The sequence below is a fragment of the Miniopterus schreibersii genome (genome assembly GCF_964146895.1).
Source record: "Miniopterus schreibersii genome assembly, chromosome: 9".
NCBI classification, from domain to species: domain Eukaryota; kingdom Metazoa; phylum Chordata; class Mammalia; order Chiroptera; family Miniopteridae; genus Miniopterus; species Miniopterus schreibersii.
The window spans coordinates 55,709,500-55,729,209 of record NC_138118.1 but is presented as its reverse complement, the minus strand read 5'-3'; the positions used below and the strand labels follow the sequence as shown (position 1 = coordinate 55,729,209).

The following is a 19,710-nucleotide window of genomic DNA, read 5'->3' as shown; positions in this document are numbered from 1 at the left end:
GGTTAGTTAAATTGATTTTCAAACGTTTTCAAAGACTTTCAGAAGAGAGGTTCATTAGGAGACATAAACACACACAGTAAAAAACATTGCCTTTTAACTCAGCCAGTCCGTTTGGGCATCCCAGATGATCACACATGGAAAGGAAATGGATTTTGTCCATGACACTAATGGGAGAGATCCAATTTAGAAGATATTTCTGCAATCTTGTCTGCAGATTTCATTCCTCTCAAGAAAAAGGAGAGAAAATGAAGAAACTCAGAAGTAGTGTTCACATCAGAGTATTTGGTTGATCCCATCAATTTCTGAGCTCGACAGGGAAGTTTCCTTGGGGAAGTTTTCTTTTAGAATTACAGAGCTGCATGTGACAGCTATCAACTCTGGTTTTAAAGAAGATTTAACATAGATTTCTCACGGTTCATGGATTTAAAAAATAGAGAGGTCACAACATCAGATTCTTTCCCCTGCCAGCTGTTTGGGTAACTTCACAGGGCAGCACACTTGCGGCTGTAGGTTTCTTTTAACCCTTTGCGGCCTATTGAGGCTTCCCAGCCCAGCTAGTAGAACCTTCCATCATCTCACTTCCAAGTCAGTGCAGAATGGCCTGTGGGGACTCAAGCATCCCACTAATGATAAATGTCCTTAGTAAACAGTGTAAAAGTTGTTTTTATCAAAACAAGTCATTCGTTTCACAGATAAGGACTGCTGCAAAGTTTTATTAAAGAACAAAACTTGAGGCCTCAAAGGATCAGAGCAGTGATTTTCAACAGGTGTGCCGCAAGAATTTGTAAAACATGCAATGCCTGACTATTTAATCAGGGGCACTGACCTCTTTTCCCTTAGACCGTCAAATAAAAAAATGGCAATGGTCAATACAACAATAACCATTTGGTGTGAATGAATCAAAATTGTATCTATTTTTTTGGTCAGATTGGCAAAAAATATATTTTGGTATGTGGCAGAATTTTAGTCATTAGGGTACGTGTGCCATGAGATGAAAAGGGTTGAAAATCGCGGCGTTAGAGTATTGGCAAGTTGGGAGCCACCAATGCATCAGCAGCCTGTGGGCTCATGTATCTTCGATGCACTTGCTTAATCTTCGCAGGATGTGCTGCTACAGGGCTCACAGGCCTCCAGAGTGAGACGAGCAGATGTGCTGTTGTGCTGAAAAATACCAGCTGCTGGGGCAGCCACTGTAGCTCCCAGGAGGGCAGTGGACAGGCTGGAGGACTCCCAGGGGGCAGCGACGGCAGCAGAGGGCCTGCAGGCCGGACAGCAGGGCTAACTCCTGGACTCCTGCCCCTGCGAGCTGCGGAGGCCACGAGTTTTGCTGGGCATATGTTCTCTTGGTCAATTAACGACTCAACAAAACTGCCTCCAGACTATACACAGTTTAAAGGGATGTCACGTGTTTTGGACAAATACCAATGATGGAGACACACGTATAGCACTGACTAGTATATTTACAACATCACCTGCTTATGCTCTTCAAAGACCATCTGATGGATGACGATGTGACTGTGACTGATTGTTTTGAGGCATTTGGCAAAATACACTGTGTGTAACAGCTGCTTTTTTTTATTTTAAAAATGTTTACATATATGTACAATTGTCCTTGTATGCTGCTATAAATATGAAAAGTAAAAAAACAAAACAAAATACATGTTTAAAGTTAGCATATGGGATATTGGCCTCTCAAAGCTTTAATGTCCTGCGGAAAAATCCTATATGCCTTAGCCCTGCATGCTAGTGTCTATTATGGGATGTTGTTTCCTTAGATGTGGAAAACAATAAACAGAAGCGCCATGCACACAGCATCACTGCCTACAATGAGGATGGGCTTCAGAACGCCAAGTTCTGAATCCACTGTTGTCCCTTAGAAAACTTGCTACATTTGGGTCATGTGAGTTCATTTTGGTGATATTTCTACATATATCTGTCATGCGGATTATCCATTAACATACCAGTTCCTTTACTGTGCCATGTTATAGTGTAAGGTCTCAGGAGTTCTGTTCAAGGTTCAGTTAAATCCTAAGCCAATGACAAAAAGAAAATAGTATCCAGATGTGAGACTCGGCTTCTTCCCCTTTGTGGCATCTCAGAGGGTGTTCGTATCGTCTGAAGAGCAGATAGATTTGCAGTGATTCCGTGAGGTTGGGTTTCTATAAAAGTTGAAGTAAACAGTTTTGATGTATCACATGTAAACAGTTGATCTTAAATGGATGTCTCCCATAGCTGCACAACAGAGAAAAGCAAATTGTACATTGTGAAGGCAGGAAATAGACATATTCTGAGCTATGAAGATGAAAAAGATTTGGTGATTACATACTTATGTGATTGTGGACACACACTCCAAATGTTTAATTTAAGAAGTCTCATAAATGAATAAAATAAACTCTAATTTTAGTTCTCTCTTACCTCTAAATCTGTTTCAACCTTTTAAACAACTGTCATCTTTTAATACAAAAAACCTCACATCTTCATTTAATGTAACTCAAAATTTTGAATAAATTTAATATTGTGTCTCAAATGAAAAAATTTAAAATATTGTTCTTTTAAACAATACCCTTCTTTCCCCAGGATTCTGATATAGGCAGCTAGAGCAGCGGTTCTCAACCCACCTGCCCATTTCAGTGATCTGGGGACATTTTTACAATCCCACTGCCTGGACAATGCACCAAATCAAAGTCTCTCTGAGTGGGATGCAGGCATCTCTGTATTTTAAAAGCCCTCAGACAATCCCATGTACAGCCAACACTGAGCACTGACCTCAGGGAAGTATGATTCCATCAGTGCCACCACCACCCACGTAAAAATCACTGCCTGGGCCCATGACCAGGTTATACACCCTCCAATTCCATCTCTACCTCCTAGAAAATTGTCCTCTCTTGGGAGCTGACATATCAGAGTACAATGATGCATCCAGGGAAGGATGCCAATTCCTTAATTCCCTCACCTCTTCCCTCTCCCTGCCTCTGCCACCAGTTCTTTATATTGGTCCTGTTCATATCTAATTTCTGTGATGTTCAGTAACCTGCCTTAATGGACTAGAAACAACTTCGGCATGATTAAATATGAATGCAACTCAGTTCACCAGAGAAGGAAGGCCAATTTTAAAAAATCTACCTGGTGAATTATGTTTCATAAAATACAATTTGGGTATAATTATAAACACGAACAAAGAAAGCCTATATGTGACTTAGGTTGCATCCAATTTCCACTTTTACTGGAAATCTGAGGCATGTCATTGTATAACTAATGAGTTTCTGGGAATGAGAAAGAAGAAACAGCTAAAGGACTAAGTGGATATTTGTCTCAGATTCCCTTAATATGTTCTCTTGAAGCTTCATGGACATCTTACTCTGATGCCCAGGTCGGCCACCCCACAGGACTGTGGCACAGCCTCAGGTTATCTACCTGAGAGACTATCCCCATCTGGAAAGAGCAAAAGCAAGCAATGAAGCAATTTATCTGGGGAAAGAAGGGGGCAATTCCCTAGGGAGGAAAGGAGTGAGATCACCTTAGGTTTTATTACCAACACACATATCATGAAAACCTGGACGCTTGTTCACAAGTTTTTTCTTTTTAAGGCCTGAAAGGTGAATGCTGGGGATCTGAGTCATCTTCTTCTTCATCATCTTTAACCATTTCCCGTATTAACATAGGAAGATAATTTCTGTACAATTAACAAAGCACCGATTGTTTTTACAGTCTTTTCTATTACAGTCATCTAATCAGCTTTTAATGTGTTTTCTTACTGATTCTGAGGTGAGGGAGTTAAAATCTGAATGACCCATGGTTACCCTGAGCCCCATAATTTAGGTTCAGGATGAAAGAGGCTCCAAAATAGTTTTTAAAACCAAAAAGCCTCGGAACCCAGGACCCACTAGCAGATAAATCTGCCCAGGCTTCTAAAGATTTGTTTTATTTTACTTTTTTTGAAAAATTATTTCTGAGAAGATCAACATTACAATGTAACTGACCACAACAGAGCCTGGACATCAACTGAGGTAATTCTTCTTTAATTATATTTTTCACTTAAGCCTCCGAGGGCTGTTCTGCCTCTAAACTCCACTGTATCTCAAAGTTCACATAATGGATCTGTCTGTAAGAGTGATTAAGATGTAAAAGAGGACTTGGTATTTAAGTCGTGAACCATATTTTTATAAATCTGGTTTTTTAAAATTTCACCATACCCTCTGTCTACTCTAAATATTACAAATTTTAAAGTCCCCTTTCCTTGTTGCCGAATTCCACCTCCATCTCTAAGACACTGATCTGATTTTCTGTCTCGGATTCCTACTTCTACTGGGTGTTATTAGCCAGTGAAAGGCCTGAGTATGCAAACTGGGCATGGAAATGAGGCTAGTTTAATCTCTGGCATTTCCAGGTATATCAAAAAACTGATAAAGCAAAATACATTCTCTGTTTATTTCAGGTTGTAATATATCAGCAACACTGAATAATAAAAGATATAAATATATAGCAATGAATCATTAATATAGACCAAATATTTCTAGAATTTATTAATCCAGTGATTAATTTGCAAATATAAATCTGAGCCCGGAAGCCCCAAGAATCCTCTATTTTTCAAATTTAAATCTTTTCCTTCTGCTTATGAACGAAGAGGAAAAAAGAGCTCTCTCTTTTAAAATAAGAACTCACAGATAACCGATAGTGACCAAGGACATCGGCACATGGAAGCAGCTTTCACATACCCTGGCACTTTGCCGGTTCCCTTTCTTCTCGTCAGGAAGTGGAGGCATTGGGTAGGGGTATTTTCTGCTGGAGGCAATAGACCCAGTTGATGAAGAAGGAGACTTGGCAGGAGATAAAGTCCTGAGGCGTTGAGAACACATGAAATAAATATTACGTGATGGCCTAATATCTTTTTCAAATATCTGAAAAGTGGGTTCAGAACAAACCCTCTGATTTCTACTTTCATAGGCCACTACTGCAGAGGGTCAGCTACTGGGAGATAATCTGTCATTCACAACACTGGAATGCTGGAATTTTATTTTCCTAATTTCATAACTGCAATGGATTATTTAAATGTTAGTACACAGACTCATACTTTCAACTAGAAAGCCAAGAATGAAATTTCCTATAGAATAAAAAGCTAAAATGGAGAAGGGATAAAATTATTCTAGGAGCTCATAATGGTAAATTAAGTATACAAAGTCTCAATATTCTGCCTTATTTTTTTACCACTTAACGTAAAAAAAATATTTTTAGCACAGTTATTCCAATTCTATTTTTTAGGTCCAAAAATACAATACTATTGCTACATTAGTTGATAAGTCACACACCAGTTTACACAAAACTCATGCATTCAGAGGCCAGTGTGTTAGTTGTGAAAGAACAAAGGCAAATACAGAGATTTTAATAAGAAATTAGTAAACATGCAAGCAGTAAGGAGTGCAGAGTTCCAGCCAAACAAAGAGTCTGATGAGAACATACAAAAATGGTCTGATTAGTCTCTCTAATCAGCATGTCTGTACAGGGGAGGGTTCTAGGCCATAGAGGTGGATTTTGATGACTCATGTAGGGAGCACTTGGTATGTCAATAAGGTGGCTATACTTTGACAAGAATTTTACTAAAACTAAAACAAACACAATGGCAAGATCCCTTCCTCCTTGGATAACGTGTTCTCTTCATCATGGAGGTATTCCATATGACAGATATGGCATGTATGCTGTTCTTGTTTGATTCTGCATGTGCAGTGGTAATATTTGCGACTAAACTGAGCACACTGGAAGAGCCCGTATTTGCCATCTTAACTTAAAAAACAAAACAAAACAAAAAAACAAACAAAAACAGCTCAGACTGAAAAGTGTCAACTTACAACCACATCAGTGGAAAACGGATGTGAGGGTTTGGCAGTAGCCATCCATTCACAAATGTCACCACTGCACATCCATGACTCCTCAATTCCCGGGTGTTAGTGGCCCATGTCACTGAACTGCTAGCACCGCCACGTCCGAGCTCAAGTATGGATTTCAGTAGGATGCATCTTATCTGCGTCCTGTGACTGCCTCTGCCAGGGGCTGGCTCGGGGAAGATTGGCTGCCTACGCTGCATGCCACGGCATCAAGATGTCTTTTTTCCTCCCTTAGTTTAAATTTTATTTCCCATCCATATATTATCCTTTGCTCTGGTTCTGCCACAGTTTTCAAATCAGTTTCTATTTTATGGACACTGAATGAAGCTAATGGTTTAAAATAATTTTTTCCTACAAACCCTAAGATAGAACGAAGTGAACATTCTCACTCAATTTTAAGAATCAAGAGTGATTCAGGTCACTTTTAATCTGTAATGCCTAATGTTCTATTTTTGGAAAATGTCCAGGACCACTCCTTAGTGTGAACGTTAGAATAATTCAGCTGTTCGACTTCTCTTGTGTCGATGCTCTCCACTGTGGAGCACATGGGTAGAACAAGAATATTAGTACTTCAATCCTCTCAAGTACTATTAAAGCAATGTACTACAGCATATTCTTCTAATTCAGGAATTACTGACTTTTAAAACAGGACTATGATCTTTAGTAAACAAATTCAGTTCATGTAGAATGAAGATAAACTTTTGTATTTAGATAAATACATCTTTCTAAAACAAGAAATACTAACCTCGGTTTCAATTTTTAGCCTAATCACTACTGATAAGATATTCAAGTTCAAGATACAAGTAAGGTACACAAACATATACCTAAATCTTGGTTTAATTTGCTATAGTGTGTGTGTCCACAGCAGGAGCCATTTGCTTATAGCTTCAAAGTCATGCCAGCCATTCACTTGGCCATGGGTCAAAATGACCAGCTTTGTATACATACATGGCCATCCCAGTGGGAAGTGCTTGAAGTCCAGTTCCCCTCAAATACCTCTCCATGACCAAAGCCAATAATGACTTAAAACAAAAGAGGAGGTATTCTCCAGAACCCCAAAGAAATTGCACTTATACTACTTCTCACATAAACCCGCTGGTTAACTAACACTTGGACCCTGAGGGAGAGAAGCCAAGCAGGACAGTTTCAGTTGGGGGGGGGGGGCATGGGGTGGAGGTTGGGTGGAGTGTGAGCTCCTGGGGGGGATGGAGGGGTCAGAGTAGGAGGAGAGAACAAGGCAGGGTAAATCAGTTCAGGGAAAACAAAAACAAACTCGACATTTCTTCAAACCACTTTTAGGCTCTTTTTTGACCCTGGCTACTTGCCTGGTGGTTCCAATTGCTTTCACTGAAAATCAGGCACCGGCCCAGCTCATTCACTTACAAAGTAATCTTGGAACAAATGCTAAGCATTATCATCACTGCATTTTTAAAAACCATAATAACCATAGTGGGTGCCATTCAGAAGCACACAATGAAAGTGTGTCTGTGTGCCAATGGACTGTGATGTATCTTGGGGCTACATCAGCCTTTCTGGGCTTGCCTTTAGTAGATATGCCTGTCTGGCCAGTCTCAGTTCAGTTCTGCCCCCCAGCACAGGCTAATACAGACCAGCTACACACAAGGGACACAGGTCCACCTCTTGGCTGTGCTCACAGGCAAGCTTTATAGTAGCCTAATCCTGAAGGATTTGTAAAGTGTCCTGGGACAGGATGTAAGTAGTCAATATCCACCTCACTACTTTTAAGTAATTACAGGGAAATAGAAAGGGAAGATTTTGGAGTCGGGGCCAAGCTCGTAATTCTGGCTCTGACACTTACTAGCTGTGCTACTTTGAGTGACTCTTTGTACCTGTTTCCTCCACCCATAAAAAGGGAATAAGAATACTTACGTCTCATGGTGTTGTGAGAAATAAAGGCACTTGATACATGACAGTTATTAAGCTTCTTTTCAGAGTTATAGCATTTTCCACAAGGTCATGGGAGTGGACTCAAAATCCATTGATGAAGTGAGGAATCAACTGGCTAATACCCAAGAGTAAGGATACTTTCTAGAGGCTGGCAAAGCACTGCTGCCAAAGGAACTACTTCCAGGATCCAGATGTGGGGAGATAATTCTCTTGCCCTGACCTTATCAGCTCCTTCCTAATGTCCTGGATATAAGCTCAAAACAATCTGGGCAACCACTGTCACATGAGAACGGGGGGAGGGAGGACAACTGAGGCACTCTGATCACTCACAATCTTTTGGCATTTGTTTTGCTCTTTGTAGTGATGTGGATACTATATTTTAAAGTGCTGAGCTGTATTTTGGACATTTTGCTACATTCACAAAGTCCTCACTGCATTTTGATAACGGTGCCACAAACCTCACACTGCATGGGTGATTAATACAGTGACCTTTGCCCTTATTGGTGGTTTTGGCAGGAGACATAATTCTGAATGGCTTGGGAGCAGATGAAGCAGATCTCAGCTTAAGCATCGGGTTGGCAAAGAGGGTAAGCCAAGGTGTAGATGCACTTGGGACCTGAGATGTGAGGCGTGGCTTGGATGGAGAGTGAATGAAATTCTGTTGTGTTAGAATCATTGTATTAAAAGTCCCGGGGTGTCTCAATTGTTCACCACTTCCACAGAAATTCTGTGTTGATTTTCAAGTCTGACCAGCATTACCCTTAATCCCAACAAATGACAGATAACTGATAACACTCCATTGAGTTTTAACTAACCTTTAAATACAAATATGGATCTCTAATAATTAATTCTTAAAGGGACCATCCCTGTAGAAACCCACATCTCATATTAACAAAGGAGATAAAGGAGCCCTCTAAAATTGCCCTTGCAGCTTTGCACGTGCAACCGGGGGTACTAAAGCATTTCCCCATCCAAACTGCGTTTAGTCATGCAGCTTCTGGGCAGACCTGGGCGCTGAATGGAAGAAATGGGAACTCTTCTCTGGGAGTCAAACTACTCAGCTCACCCAGGGGAGGTGAATCAACTCTTCCGGGGTACCATTTCACAAATTGCTGCCGCAAAAATGCTAAGTCCATTTAGGCATAAAAGCCCTAGCCCATACAGGACCAAAGTCATTCTGTTTTGGTCTCATGACTGATATAAATTACAATCTGCCCACAAGCCTGAGGAAGACAGAAGGGAGGAATGGGACTGCAGGTGAGCCAAGATTCCAAATAACATTCAAAACCATCTTACCTGTCTTCCTGACGCTGGCCATCTTGGGAGCTACAGGTGAGGGTGGGATGTTTGAATGTGAGTGTATGTGTAGGAGGTTCAGTGGGAAAGTGGTATAAGCAGAGGGACAGGGCGGGAGGGAAAGGTGGGGTATAAAAGCAGGATATATTTTTGTGAGCAGGCAGGGGTTATGCTTTCCTTGGGGCATATGCGAATGTATGGATCAAATTAAAATGCAGGTAGGTCTAATCATTTTCTCAAACTCTACATGTCTAAACTAAATGGTACACAGGAAGAGAAAGTCCACCTTACATGGGTGCTGAGAGTTAAATACACATATATAGTTGATATCTGTTAAATGCTGACCCAAGTCACAGCAATAAATAATCGAAAGCTTATTGTTATGTTCAGACGAGGTAGCAATTCAGCCTATATTTCTTCTTTACATTAACTGTCACAGTAGTCAGATATAAAGTGAACATTTGTCTCTAGGAAATCACTCTGATATTATAAAGAGTGGAAAAATGCTATTAAGAGCTCTTGGAAATTCTCTTTGAGCTGCACTGAACTGAGTAAATATGCTGGTTTCTAAAATGTACAGACTCTACCTGCTTGTTTGTGAATCAAGAACATGTTTCAGATCTGCTTCCTGTTCTATTTCACGTGTTAGACACGGCATTTTTATTGGAATAAAAAATTCCTTAGCTTTGTTGAGAATCTGTGAAACACTTCTCAGCACAGCCCATGGTTGTACCGAACAAATACAACCTAAACTCAATGCCTACTCTCTCATGCGGCCAATGTTTTCTCAATAATTTTCAAGTTACAGCAAATCATTGTTTTTACTCAAAGTAAAATTCCACTAATTGCTTTTTGTTTTTTTTCCATGTTTTTCCTTGAGTTTTCATATGCACTATGCACTCTTAAGGCAGTAAGTAGAAAAAATGCACTACGGAAAAACTAAATTCTAGAAATGAAATTGCTCAGGTTAATAGTGCTGCTTTATTAGTGGAAAGGATGTTTCATGCCCATAGAACACTACACAGCATAAAATGAAGAGAAAGCTACTAAAAAGCTTGAGATGGTAATAGGGACATGCACTAAATGGCAACCCTTTCAAACAGCTTCATTTGAAACTTTCAGAGAAGAGCCACAGACTTGCTCATGAAGCCCAAAACAGAGATCAAAAGGCAGCAAGGAGACAAGGACCCTCTCCACCTCTGGGAACTTGTATTGGGCAATACAAGATAGAGAGCCAGTCACACTGCAGTGTTTATATGTGCTGGGAGAGTTTGTAAAGGATATAAAATTAATTTATAAAATACCTAAAGTATGGTCCTTCAGTGTTTTTATTCACATCTTCTACCCACTTAGCTACATTATAGTCTCTTTTGAACCATGGGTTTAAATACCTGCGGAAAGCAATGGAAGGAACAAAGAAAGCAGAACAAGATAGAAAATCTGAAAATACACAGCACAAGCTTAGCAAGGATGTTCCTCACCCTCCAAATGCAAGTGACCATGGCAAATAAACCAGGGTGGGTGTGGGGTGATTATGAGGCAGTCTGTACAATCACATGACAGTAAACTCAGCTACAACAAGGCTCAAGGCATTCTAGAATGGATTCCCCATTTCAAGAAAGCCTTCCCAGTGGTTTCCCAAAGTGACTCCGAAGGTCTTTCAATCACAGTGCTATCAGCAATCCCATTCACCCACCTCCAAAGTGGCATTTTCTAGGCCACCTCTCATTTGGCATTTTGGTTTTCAAATGGTAATGGTGCTTTCTGAGAACACTGAGAGGGCTGCACTTCCAACCTGGTGTTTGGGCACATAACGCCAAGGACAATGAAAAGGACCTAAGTTCTCTTTCCAATATGAAAGGAAAGACTTTACATGGCCTCTGTCTTTCTCCTGATAGCAGGTCCCAAGCTGGAATTAACAAAAAGGTGCTCCAATTGGCTCCATAAGGAGCAGAAAAGATCCCACTCTTCTGATCCTGGAGCCCAATGCACATTCAGTGTGGTCCCGACAGGCCTCCAGGACCCTGAAGTTGGGTTTAGTAATTTAGGTGCAGCTGCAAGGTTCCTTCCTCACCTTTGTGCACTCAGACTAACGGATTCCGTTTCCATCATGAAATGGTCCTCAGAGGTTACCTCTGACTGAGCGCCAGGTGAGTCATTGCCAGCAGATAATGACCTCAGTTAGCATCTCCCTGGTGGATCTGGCAAAGTCTCCATCAGAATTCATCACAAAGGAAAATCTTAAAGGGATTAAAATTGCGAGTGCACATTTTGTTTTCTTTTCAGAGTTTCCTTTAATATACCCTGGGCAGGGGGGAGTGGCAAGCAACGGTATATCCCCTAAGAATTTGCCCTCATAAAATAAATACAGATTCAACAAATGCAGCCTTGGAAGAATTTGGAGGTTTTACTTTTTACTGAATTTTCTCACTTAAAAAGTAACTTCTGGAAACACTATAGGCAATGAAGATCCAAGCTCTATAAAACTTTTCAAGTTATTTGGAAACAAACCAGGGGAAATTATAAAATATACTATTTGTGGTTAAAGTTTGCTTCTTTCCTCCATGTTTAGTTTTAGTTTGTAAATACATTTCAGTAAGTATATAAACAAGTTATATAAACAAGTTAGATTTTTTTCCATAATCCTTTCCCTCATTTTTAGCTATAACCGATGTATGCTACAAAATAAGGTCATGAAGTTCCCTCCCGAGAGAAGGGTTGGGGTACTTTATATGCTTATAAGACCATTTTTGCTAAGACAATGTCCCCTGACTCAGGAACAAATCACACTAGTTTTGCCTTTAGCCACAATCATTGCCAACTTGCGTTTTTCACAGAGAGAGCCAATTAAAACTTGCATAAAGGTTTCCACTGAGACTCTGAACAAAACAAAAAAAAAAGAGTCAAAAAGCATGTGCAGCCACAGATGGAGACCAGTGAATGCTCTAGCCTGGGGAAAACCATGGGAAAAGCCCATGCAGCTGTTGTTATCAGGTGAAACACAGCCACACAGCAAAAGGGATCACCCACAGGCAGGTGGCCACATCCAAGAGACACGTGTTCCTTTCACTGACAATCTCACAAGCTCAAAGGACTGGTACCATGGCTGTTCCATGAAACCTACAGCCACATGGTGTGACTTGCCCGTGATGGACCTTTTCCTCCGTCTCAGGGAGCATCTCAGAAGGCTGTGATCACTTCACTAGAGGTCACTGAAGAGAGCTCTCAACTGTTGCTCCTTCTGGGGATCTGCCATGAAAGTGTCTTCAGTGGGCTTCCTAATATCTCTAGGTGATGGGATTTTATCAAACTGCTATAAACCTACCTATGTGCTTGACTCGGCTTAGAGCGCAACATGCAAAAAAATAAATAAAAAATGCATTAGACAGGCTAGGAGAGCTCTGTATGTCCTCCAGGATGGAAAGGAAGGAAAACTAGCTGGTGCTGGCTGGACCAGGACCACCTCCAAGCAGACGCTGGGCATCAGTCAGAGATCAAATGACCCTGTTCTCAGCCAAGGAAGGGACTTGGAGGGAGATTAAGTGGCAGCCCAGAATGAAGGGGCAGGTGGAGACTGACCTGTGATCCAGACTCCCTGTCTGGGGGCTGTCAGAACCCCCTGGGCTTATGCCTTGGGATGGGACTGTCTGGGCGAGGGAGTGCCCAGGCTCAGGTGCTTGGGGCTCCCTCCTGTAAAAACACAATATATAATACAAAGTCTAAGCCAAAACCTTTTTTTACATCATGTACAACAGTGAGGAAGATGCAAAAGCTTTCAGGGGGAAAACAATACATTAAACAAGGATATTTGGTGTTGTAAATTAGCAGAGTATGCATTTGTGGTGCATGTTTTAATTCACGTCCCAAGGTTTCTTCATCCTTTGGGATGATGGGATGCTAAAAGGAACGTTGAAATAATAGACCTGATAATACCTCTTAGTCTAAAAAAATTAAAAAGATGCGTCTGTCCATAATCATTCTGTTCCTCATGCAGTCACACAAATGATGTTGTATCAGAAGCAAATGGGATTATTTAACAAATATGGAAAGTATAAAAAAAACCCTGTCAACATAATTCTTGATATGCTATGCATTAATATTCCTTTTCAGAAAAAAAAATATATATATACAGTATAATGCCTGTACAGTAGGATATGGTCAGCTTCCCAGACTTGCTCCATTTAGGTAACATGAGACATGTAACCCAAATCTGGAAAGTCTGAAAAATCTGAGGGAGTCCTTAATATTTCTTTTTCATAAACATAATTCCATTATGATATCTTATTAAATATTATAACTGAATTATCTCACAGGCAAGATTTCTCAAGAGCTAGCTAGTAGCACAGTATTTATCATATGATATGAGTGGAAATTTTAAGAAAACATTTTAAAAATAAGTGATTACTCTAAAAAATACTGTTATGAATCTTGCTAAACACCAAGTATTCTTTGGGTCCTAAACTCATAGCTTGAATATGCTGGATCTTTTTTTTTTCTTTGCTTAGGAGTTTCCAAAGCTTCGTTATAGGACATACTGTTAGAATACTAAACAGTACCCAAAGGAAGTTCTGAAGAACTTTCCTCAGCTTCCTCTGGACTTCTGTGAGCAACTGAGAAAAAGCTAAGGAGCTCTTACCAGGTGACCTCAAGTAAAACAAATCAAACAACATTCCAAGAAGAGTTTATCCTCAATGAGTCCTAAAGCATCCAAGCACTTTGGGAATGTATAAGATAAACTCAAACGGATTATTGAGGATGGAGTTCTATGATGCCATTCTGGACCATGCAATGGTATCACCTGAACCTATCTATTGCTTCTATGGTAAAATATCCTCTAGTTGACTTTGACAAGACACTTAGAAGACAATACCATCAGCAGGAAGGTCCAAATTTTAGGGCGATGTTATTGTCCTGGACTGAAAAAGGCAGGGTAAATGATGGAAAAGCTAACATAAGTTTCTGACAAGTAGTTAACCGCTACCTGCTATTTAGATTTTTTATGTATTAAGGCATAAAGAAGCAACGGAGATCCTGGGAATAAAAGCTAGCACTGCCATGATATCAGTAAAAAAATTTTAGATGGGTCCAAAAAGTATGGTTAATGAAAACCAGGCGGCAAGATCCAGAAGGAGAGTAAGGATGTGTTTTGTTCCATGGGATTTGGGGAAGCTTGGATTTACTTGTACTTTATTCAATGGAGAAGCAAACGAACAAAAGTACATGGTGTTGACTTCACTATAAATGGCTTAAATGTAACTTAGGACCCCATCCCCAGTTTTTAAAAAAATACGTGGCTATCATTCAAAATGGATAGTGTTGCATTTAGTGACAATGATTCCGTTAAAGAGCAAGTTTAGGTAAATGCCCTTTTAAATGTCCTCAGAAGGAAAATTTAAAAGGGAAACGAATTCTATCAGTCTGAGAGAATGCTTAGATGGCAGCCAGGAAGCTCGGGAGCGGTGGTTTCGCACTGTGAGCAAGTACCATGCTCCAGGCCAGTGGGAGCTTCCCCGATGCTTCCAGGCTGTGTGAATACGGGGGAGAGGAAGGGTGACCCCTCGGAAATGGCCGGACCCCGGGTGATGAAGAGAAAGGAATGTTATCAAAATTCCCTTCAAACGGAACCAAGACACCACAATGGCAGAGTACTGGAGGGAAAAGCCTGCAGCGAGGGCCAGGCCCCCCCTGTCAGTGAATATTGGGTGGGGCACAGTTGCGGAGATGCCTATGTAAAAGAGAAAAGCCAGGTTAATTTTAAAACGGCAAAAGAAGAGAAAAATATTTGAAAAGACAAAACCATGACCAGAGGCATGGTTTACAGTTCTCAGGAGATCTGGTTGATTAACTTTTCACACTAACTGCACAGGACCTTGGACAGCCTTTTTCCATTAGAAGTGCAGACTTACTCAGTTGAATTAGACCGAGGTCTAAATCTTTTGCCTCTGATTTTCTTTTTGTTGCCTCCCACGTTACCTGAAAAAGATGGTTTACAGCTAGATTTGAATGTAAATAAAAGTCGCCTTATGTTTAAGGACATGGTGTTTCAAGTGGGTGTAATTCACAACCAGCATCGCCCAGAGCACAGGCCTTTAGAGCTCTGTCCAACCCTCCCAAAGTGCCTGGTGCACTGGTGCTATCGAACCCCATCATTTCCCATCCAAGAAAAAAGAAATGAACTCATAATAAATGCCCTCTTCTCTACTGGGAGAAGAGCTAAAGAGCTCACAGAGAAGATCAAGTCTTTACAACCAGCGACCACAGAATATGGAATTTGGGTTATGTGGACAGTTGGATTCAGAATGCCACCCTACATACCTTGCCAAGAGTTACTTCGAGGTCGCCCATTTTCACAGATGTCTGAAATATGTTTTGTGTCTGGAATCCTTTCACTCCAAGAATGAGAGAGTCCATTTGACCTGAAATTGAAAATGTGTATATATATTGTTCAAAAATATAATCAAATGAATGTTTAGAAATCAGTAAACAAAATTTCTAAGCATTGCTGTGCACTAAATAAAATAAATCAAGAAAGAAAAATATCTAAAATGAAAGAATGAACAGAACATGAAAGTCTTCATGAAGAAGGCAGAATTACACAACATTCAATTTAAGAAAAGTCAAATACAATGGAACCCCATTACAATAGTTTATGATTGAAAAGTATCAGGATACAATGCAAGCCAATTATACTCCCCAGAGCACAACAACTACATATAGCAAATTCACTACGTATTTCGGTTATATAACCCAAGCAGCAGTTATAATGGGGTCCCACCATAGATGTTTCTTAATTGTAAAGCAATGGTTTCCATTCAAATATTATGAGAACATGGACTTCCAAGAGATTTCATTAAGATTTGCTCTCTTTAACCTGGCTAACCTTTATCAGAGTAATATTTAGGTTTTCTTAAACAATAAAATTATTTTCTGAGAATTGACATTTTCTCCACATATATGGCCCCCCAAAATGTAGTAATGTGTAGTATTAGCTGTCCAATAAGAGAACTGAATCAGAGGTTTGTCATGGAAGTATCTCTCACAAAGCCCATGTACCATGAAGCCCTTCTGCTACTTGTGTCCTGCCATCTTTAAAAGAATTATCTACAAGAAGCAAAATTTCCACACCTACCTTGTAGCATATAAGAAAAGTATTTTAACAAACTGCATATACTTAGGCGAAGTCACAGAATTTGATATAATTTTTAACTGCTTAAAAGTCATAACCCATTGAGATTTTGCTAAAATCTGGGAATTCTTTAAATCAGTATTTTAAACTCTTCTTGAGCTACTTTAGAAAATAGCACCATACTTAAAATCTTTGCCACATATCACTCCAGTTAATGCTAATGTCTATTTTATAAGGAACCTTCTACTAATGAATGAAAATAAATGGACAAAATTATATATTAATTCCCTAGATTAGAACTTTTTCAACAGCATTTGCTAATTAAGAGTGATGCCCATTTTGTACAGAAGGAGAACAGAAATTCTGCTGGAATCCATTTACTTCTCACTTTTTTACCATATTACTTACTTTAAAATTAAATATTTGACCAAGAAAAAATTTATACGCTGAGAGAATTTAAGTAAATCTTATTCTCTTACCCAAAAAGTCCCCCAATAAAAGAATAACATTTTTGAACATCCTTCCATAGAATTGTAATCCTTGTGCAAAAGGTTGTATTTTTACTTTTGCTTTAAGCTGTGTTATCTGAGTAAAAACATCTCTTCATGTTTAAGGCAGTTCCACGTAGAGTTCCTAGATCTCACTAATTTCTTCTATTGTCCTTTCCAACTGTTTATAAAGAGTGAAATCCACTGCAGGATTTTTACAGATGATTCACTCTATTTAGAACTCCAGACTAGATCATGTTTCTTTTCAGTAAACTAACAATTTCCCTTTCAATCAAACAACTAAGCCCAAAGTAATACATGGGGCTATCAATCTTTTTTCCCCCTGTATGTTACACTCCTACCAACAATTTTAAAGAAACTCTCCACAGGAATATTTTAGTGTCTTTCAATGATTGTCTCATTTCCTAAAACATCCAACTACTTATTTCTTCTATCAGTTTATTTTATTAAGCAATTATAAAGCATGCAGCATTTTAAATGGTGTTATACACCTTAAGATCCTGGAGCAAGAACACAGCATCAAAGTTTAAGGCATATAAATAATATCTTAACCCACCCACAATATTATAAGACACGCAAACATTAAATATACTTAAATTAATTTTGCAACCAAAGTCATAAAGTCTAGAAATAATCATTCCAGGCATAAAAGGCAAAATCATAATATTCAAATACATGATTCACAGAGAAGCGATCTTTTTTTCCACAGCAAGCTTAGCTTTGATATATTTAAAATTAAAAAATATTCAACGCTGCATTCATATTACCAACGTATTTTAACAGCTGCTTTTACCGAAGCATGACAGTAACCTTTTTCTTTGACTACCAAACATGACATAAAGCTCACCATTTAAAATATGGTAAAATATTATGCTTAGTCTCTTAAGCCATAAAACAGCAAGACTGAAAAACCCTAGGTTTTCAATATAGATTTAACATTATTGATTTAGTTTTGTTTTGTTTGGCTTTCTGGCCTGATTTGTTAAAACAAGTGGTTCTGAGCATATGGCATTTTCAATCAGAGTAATCAAAGAACAAAGGATACTATTTTTTTAACATTCAAGAAAGAAGGAAGAAGTAATCAAACCTGCTGCAAAATAATGAAATGTTCTGACTAATGGAATAATGTGTGATGGAACAGGTAGAAATCTGAAAATGCGACAGAAAAGCAGACCTCTTCTTAGAACTAGATGCTGAGTTTGTGCTGACTCCAGGAGGAATGTCGCTATAAAAAGAGTCGCCATCTCCAGGCTTTTTTACATAATCTCCCTGGGGTAACTGTCTAAGGCATAATAAACATTTCAGAGTCAGAAAACAAGACACACACATGAACACAGACATATACAAATATTATTTTAGGAAAAAAGAGGTAGGAATAATGATCTACATGAATCAAATCTATAACAACACGTACGATTATTAATAAATGTGACAAGTTAAAGTCATTCTAGAGATCAGAATGCAATCGCTGAAGCCTTTACAGTCTGAATGAGTAAAGCTTTGCTTCAGGGGGAAAACAAAGAGAGATGAAGTTTTTCACTGTCACTTCATTATCCTTAGAGATGTTAACTGCAGCTCTGTCTTAAAAAAAAACACAAAAAACAATGGTGCCGAAGGAGCCCTGTTGGGACAGACAGTCCTTGCCTGGATAGTTTTTTTCTACGGTGAATAAACTACTCATGATTTCTAAATATAATGTAACCTTGATTGGTCTCTAAAAAACTGATGCATTTCTAAGTTATGTCCTATAATTAATCCAAATAAGTTCTTATTAGAGTTCTCTGTTCCATTTGGAACTTCATTGTTCATTTAACCAAAATATGAAGAAATAGAAAAAGACTCAAAGATGAGTGAAAAATATAATTCTGTAACTGCACAGGAGAACATGTAAAGGAAGATAATTTAGCCAGAGGAGGAAAGGGTTACAAAATAACGGAATCCTGATGAGGCCATGGAAGGATATTTATGCAGTTGGCCCATGACCCGGGTTCTCTGTCTCCACTGCAGGAGAGCAACGGGAAAATCCACACAGTTACCGGCTACACTCGCCCTGGTATTGAATTAACTGAGCCTGGAACAGATTCTTGTTACTTCCTCGAAAGGAAGAGGGCAGAAAACTTGAGATGGGACCACCTCATCAGTCCCCCTTCCTCGGCGGCTAATCTGATCATTTGCCAGTGCCCGGCCCCCAAGCTGCCAACTGAATCAAAAACTTGACCCGGTGCCATTCGGTACTATTGTTGGACGGAGCACGAACCAGGGTGGATGGAGAATTTCAAACAGAACTGTAGGAAATAGGCTTCCCACAAAAGTACACATTTGCTAACTCCTTTCCCATTTGGGTTTCCCTTAGTTACCATGCTAGTCATGATTACTTGCTGATGCTAAATTCTCTCCAAAATATGCCGCTTTCAGATGTTTGCTTCCTTATACCCATTACCACATTGTTTTCAATGTTTAAAATACTTGGTCATTCACTATTCTGAAGTGCCGGAATATCCTCGCTCATATTATTTCAATTCTATGCAGGTACTTCACACATCTTTACAAATCTAAAGATTTTTCCAACTGACAGAAAGCACATATATTGTGTAATTAAACCTATTCCTCCCCTTTAAAGAAAAAAATTCGTAAGACTAATTTTACCTATAATTCTTTGATACATAACCCTTCAAAATATTTTTAATCCTTTAAGTTTTAACCCTTTAAGTGACTTCAGCTCCTAATTGTAATCTTTCTTTTTCCTGGTACATTATGAAACAATTTTATTAATAAAATAATGCAATTCCCCCACATTTATAGTGTTAATAATATAGGACAAATAATATATCTTCTTATGCAACATATCTTTAATCTCTGCAATTATATTTTCTTTCTTGCCTTTTATCAGTAAAATAGTCTATCAATGCTTGAAAAAATCCTCTCAATAAAATCAAAATTGTCATCCTAGCCAGTGTGGCTCAGAAGTTAGAGTGTCATCCCATGTACCTAA

The 19,710-nt window shown here is 39.2% G+C and overlaps 1 protein-coding gene across 11 annotated transcripts in view; it reads right to left on the bottom strand.

The window, feature by feature from the left end:
- The window catches only part of ADAM22 (ADAM metallopeptidase domain 22), a gene marked incomplete at its 3' end in the record, with an annotated part of 186,572 nt that continues 166,862 nt past the window's right edge, over positions 1-19,710 (bottom strand). For 2 of the 11 annotated variants that reach the window (XM_081147520.1, XM_081147522.1), the window contains 6 exons: positions 15,399-15,499; positions 14,990-15,056; positions 12,663-12,773; positions 10,388-10,474; positions 4,716-4,836; positions 928-2,159 (listed from right to left, as the gene is read on the bottom strand). In XM_081147520.1, the coding sequence (XP_081003646.1) occupies positions 2,022-2,159; positions 4,716-4,836; positions 10,388-10,474; positions 12,663-12,773; positions 14,990-15,056; positions 15,399-15,499 (625 nt within the window). Of the gene's footprint in view, positions 2,233-4,715; positions 4,837-10,387; positions 10,475-12,662; positions 12,774-14,985; positions 15,057-15,398; positions 15,500-17,892; positions 18,001-19,710 lie in introns of those variants that run through there. The other 9 variants (XM_081147523.1, XM_081147524.1, XM_081147526.1 and 6 more) reach the window with 7 other exon arrangements.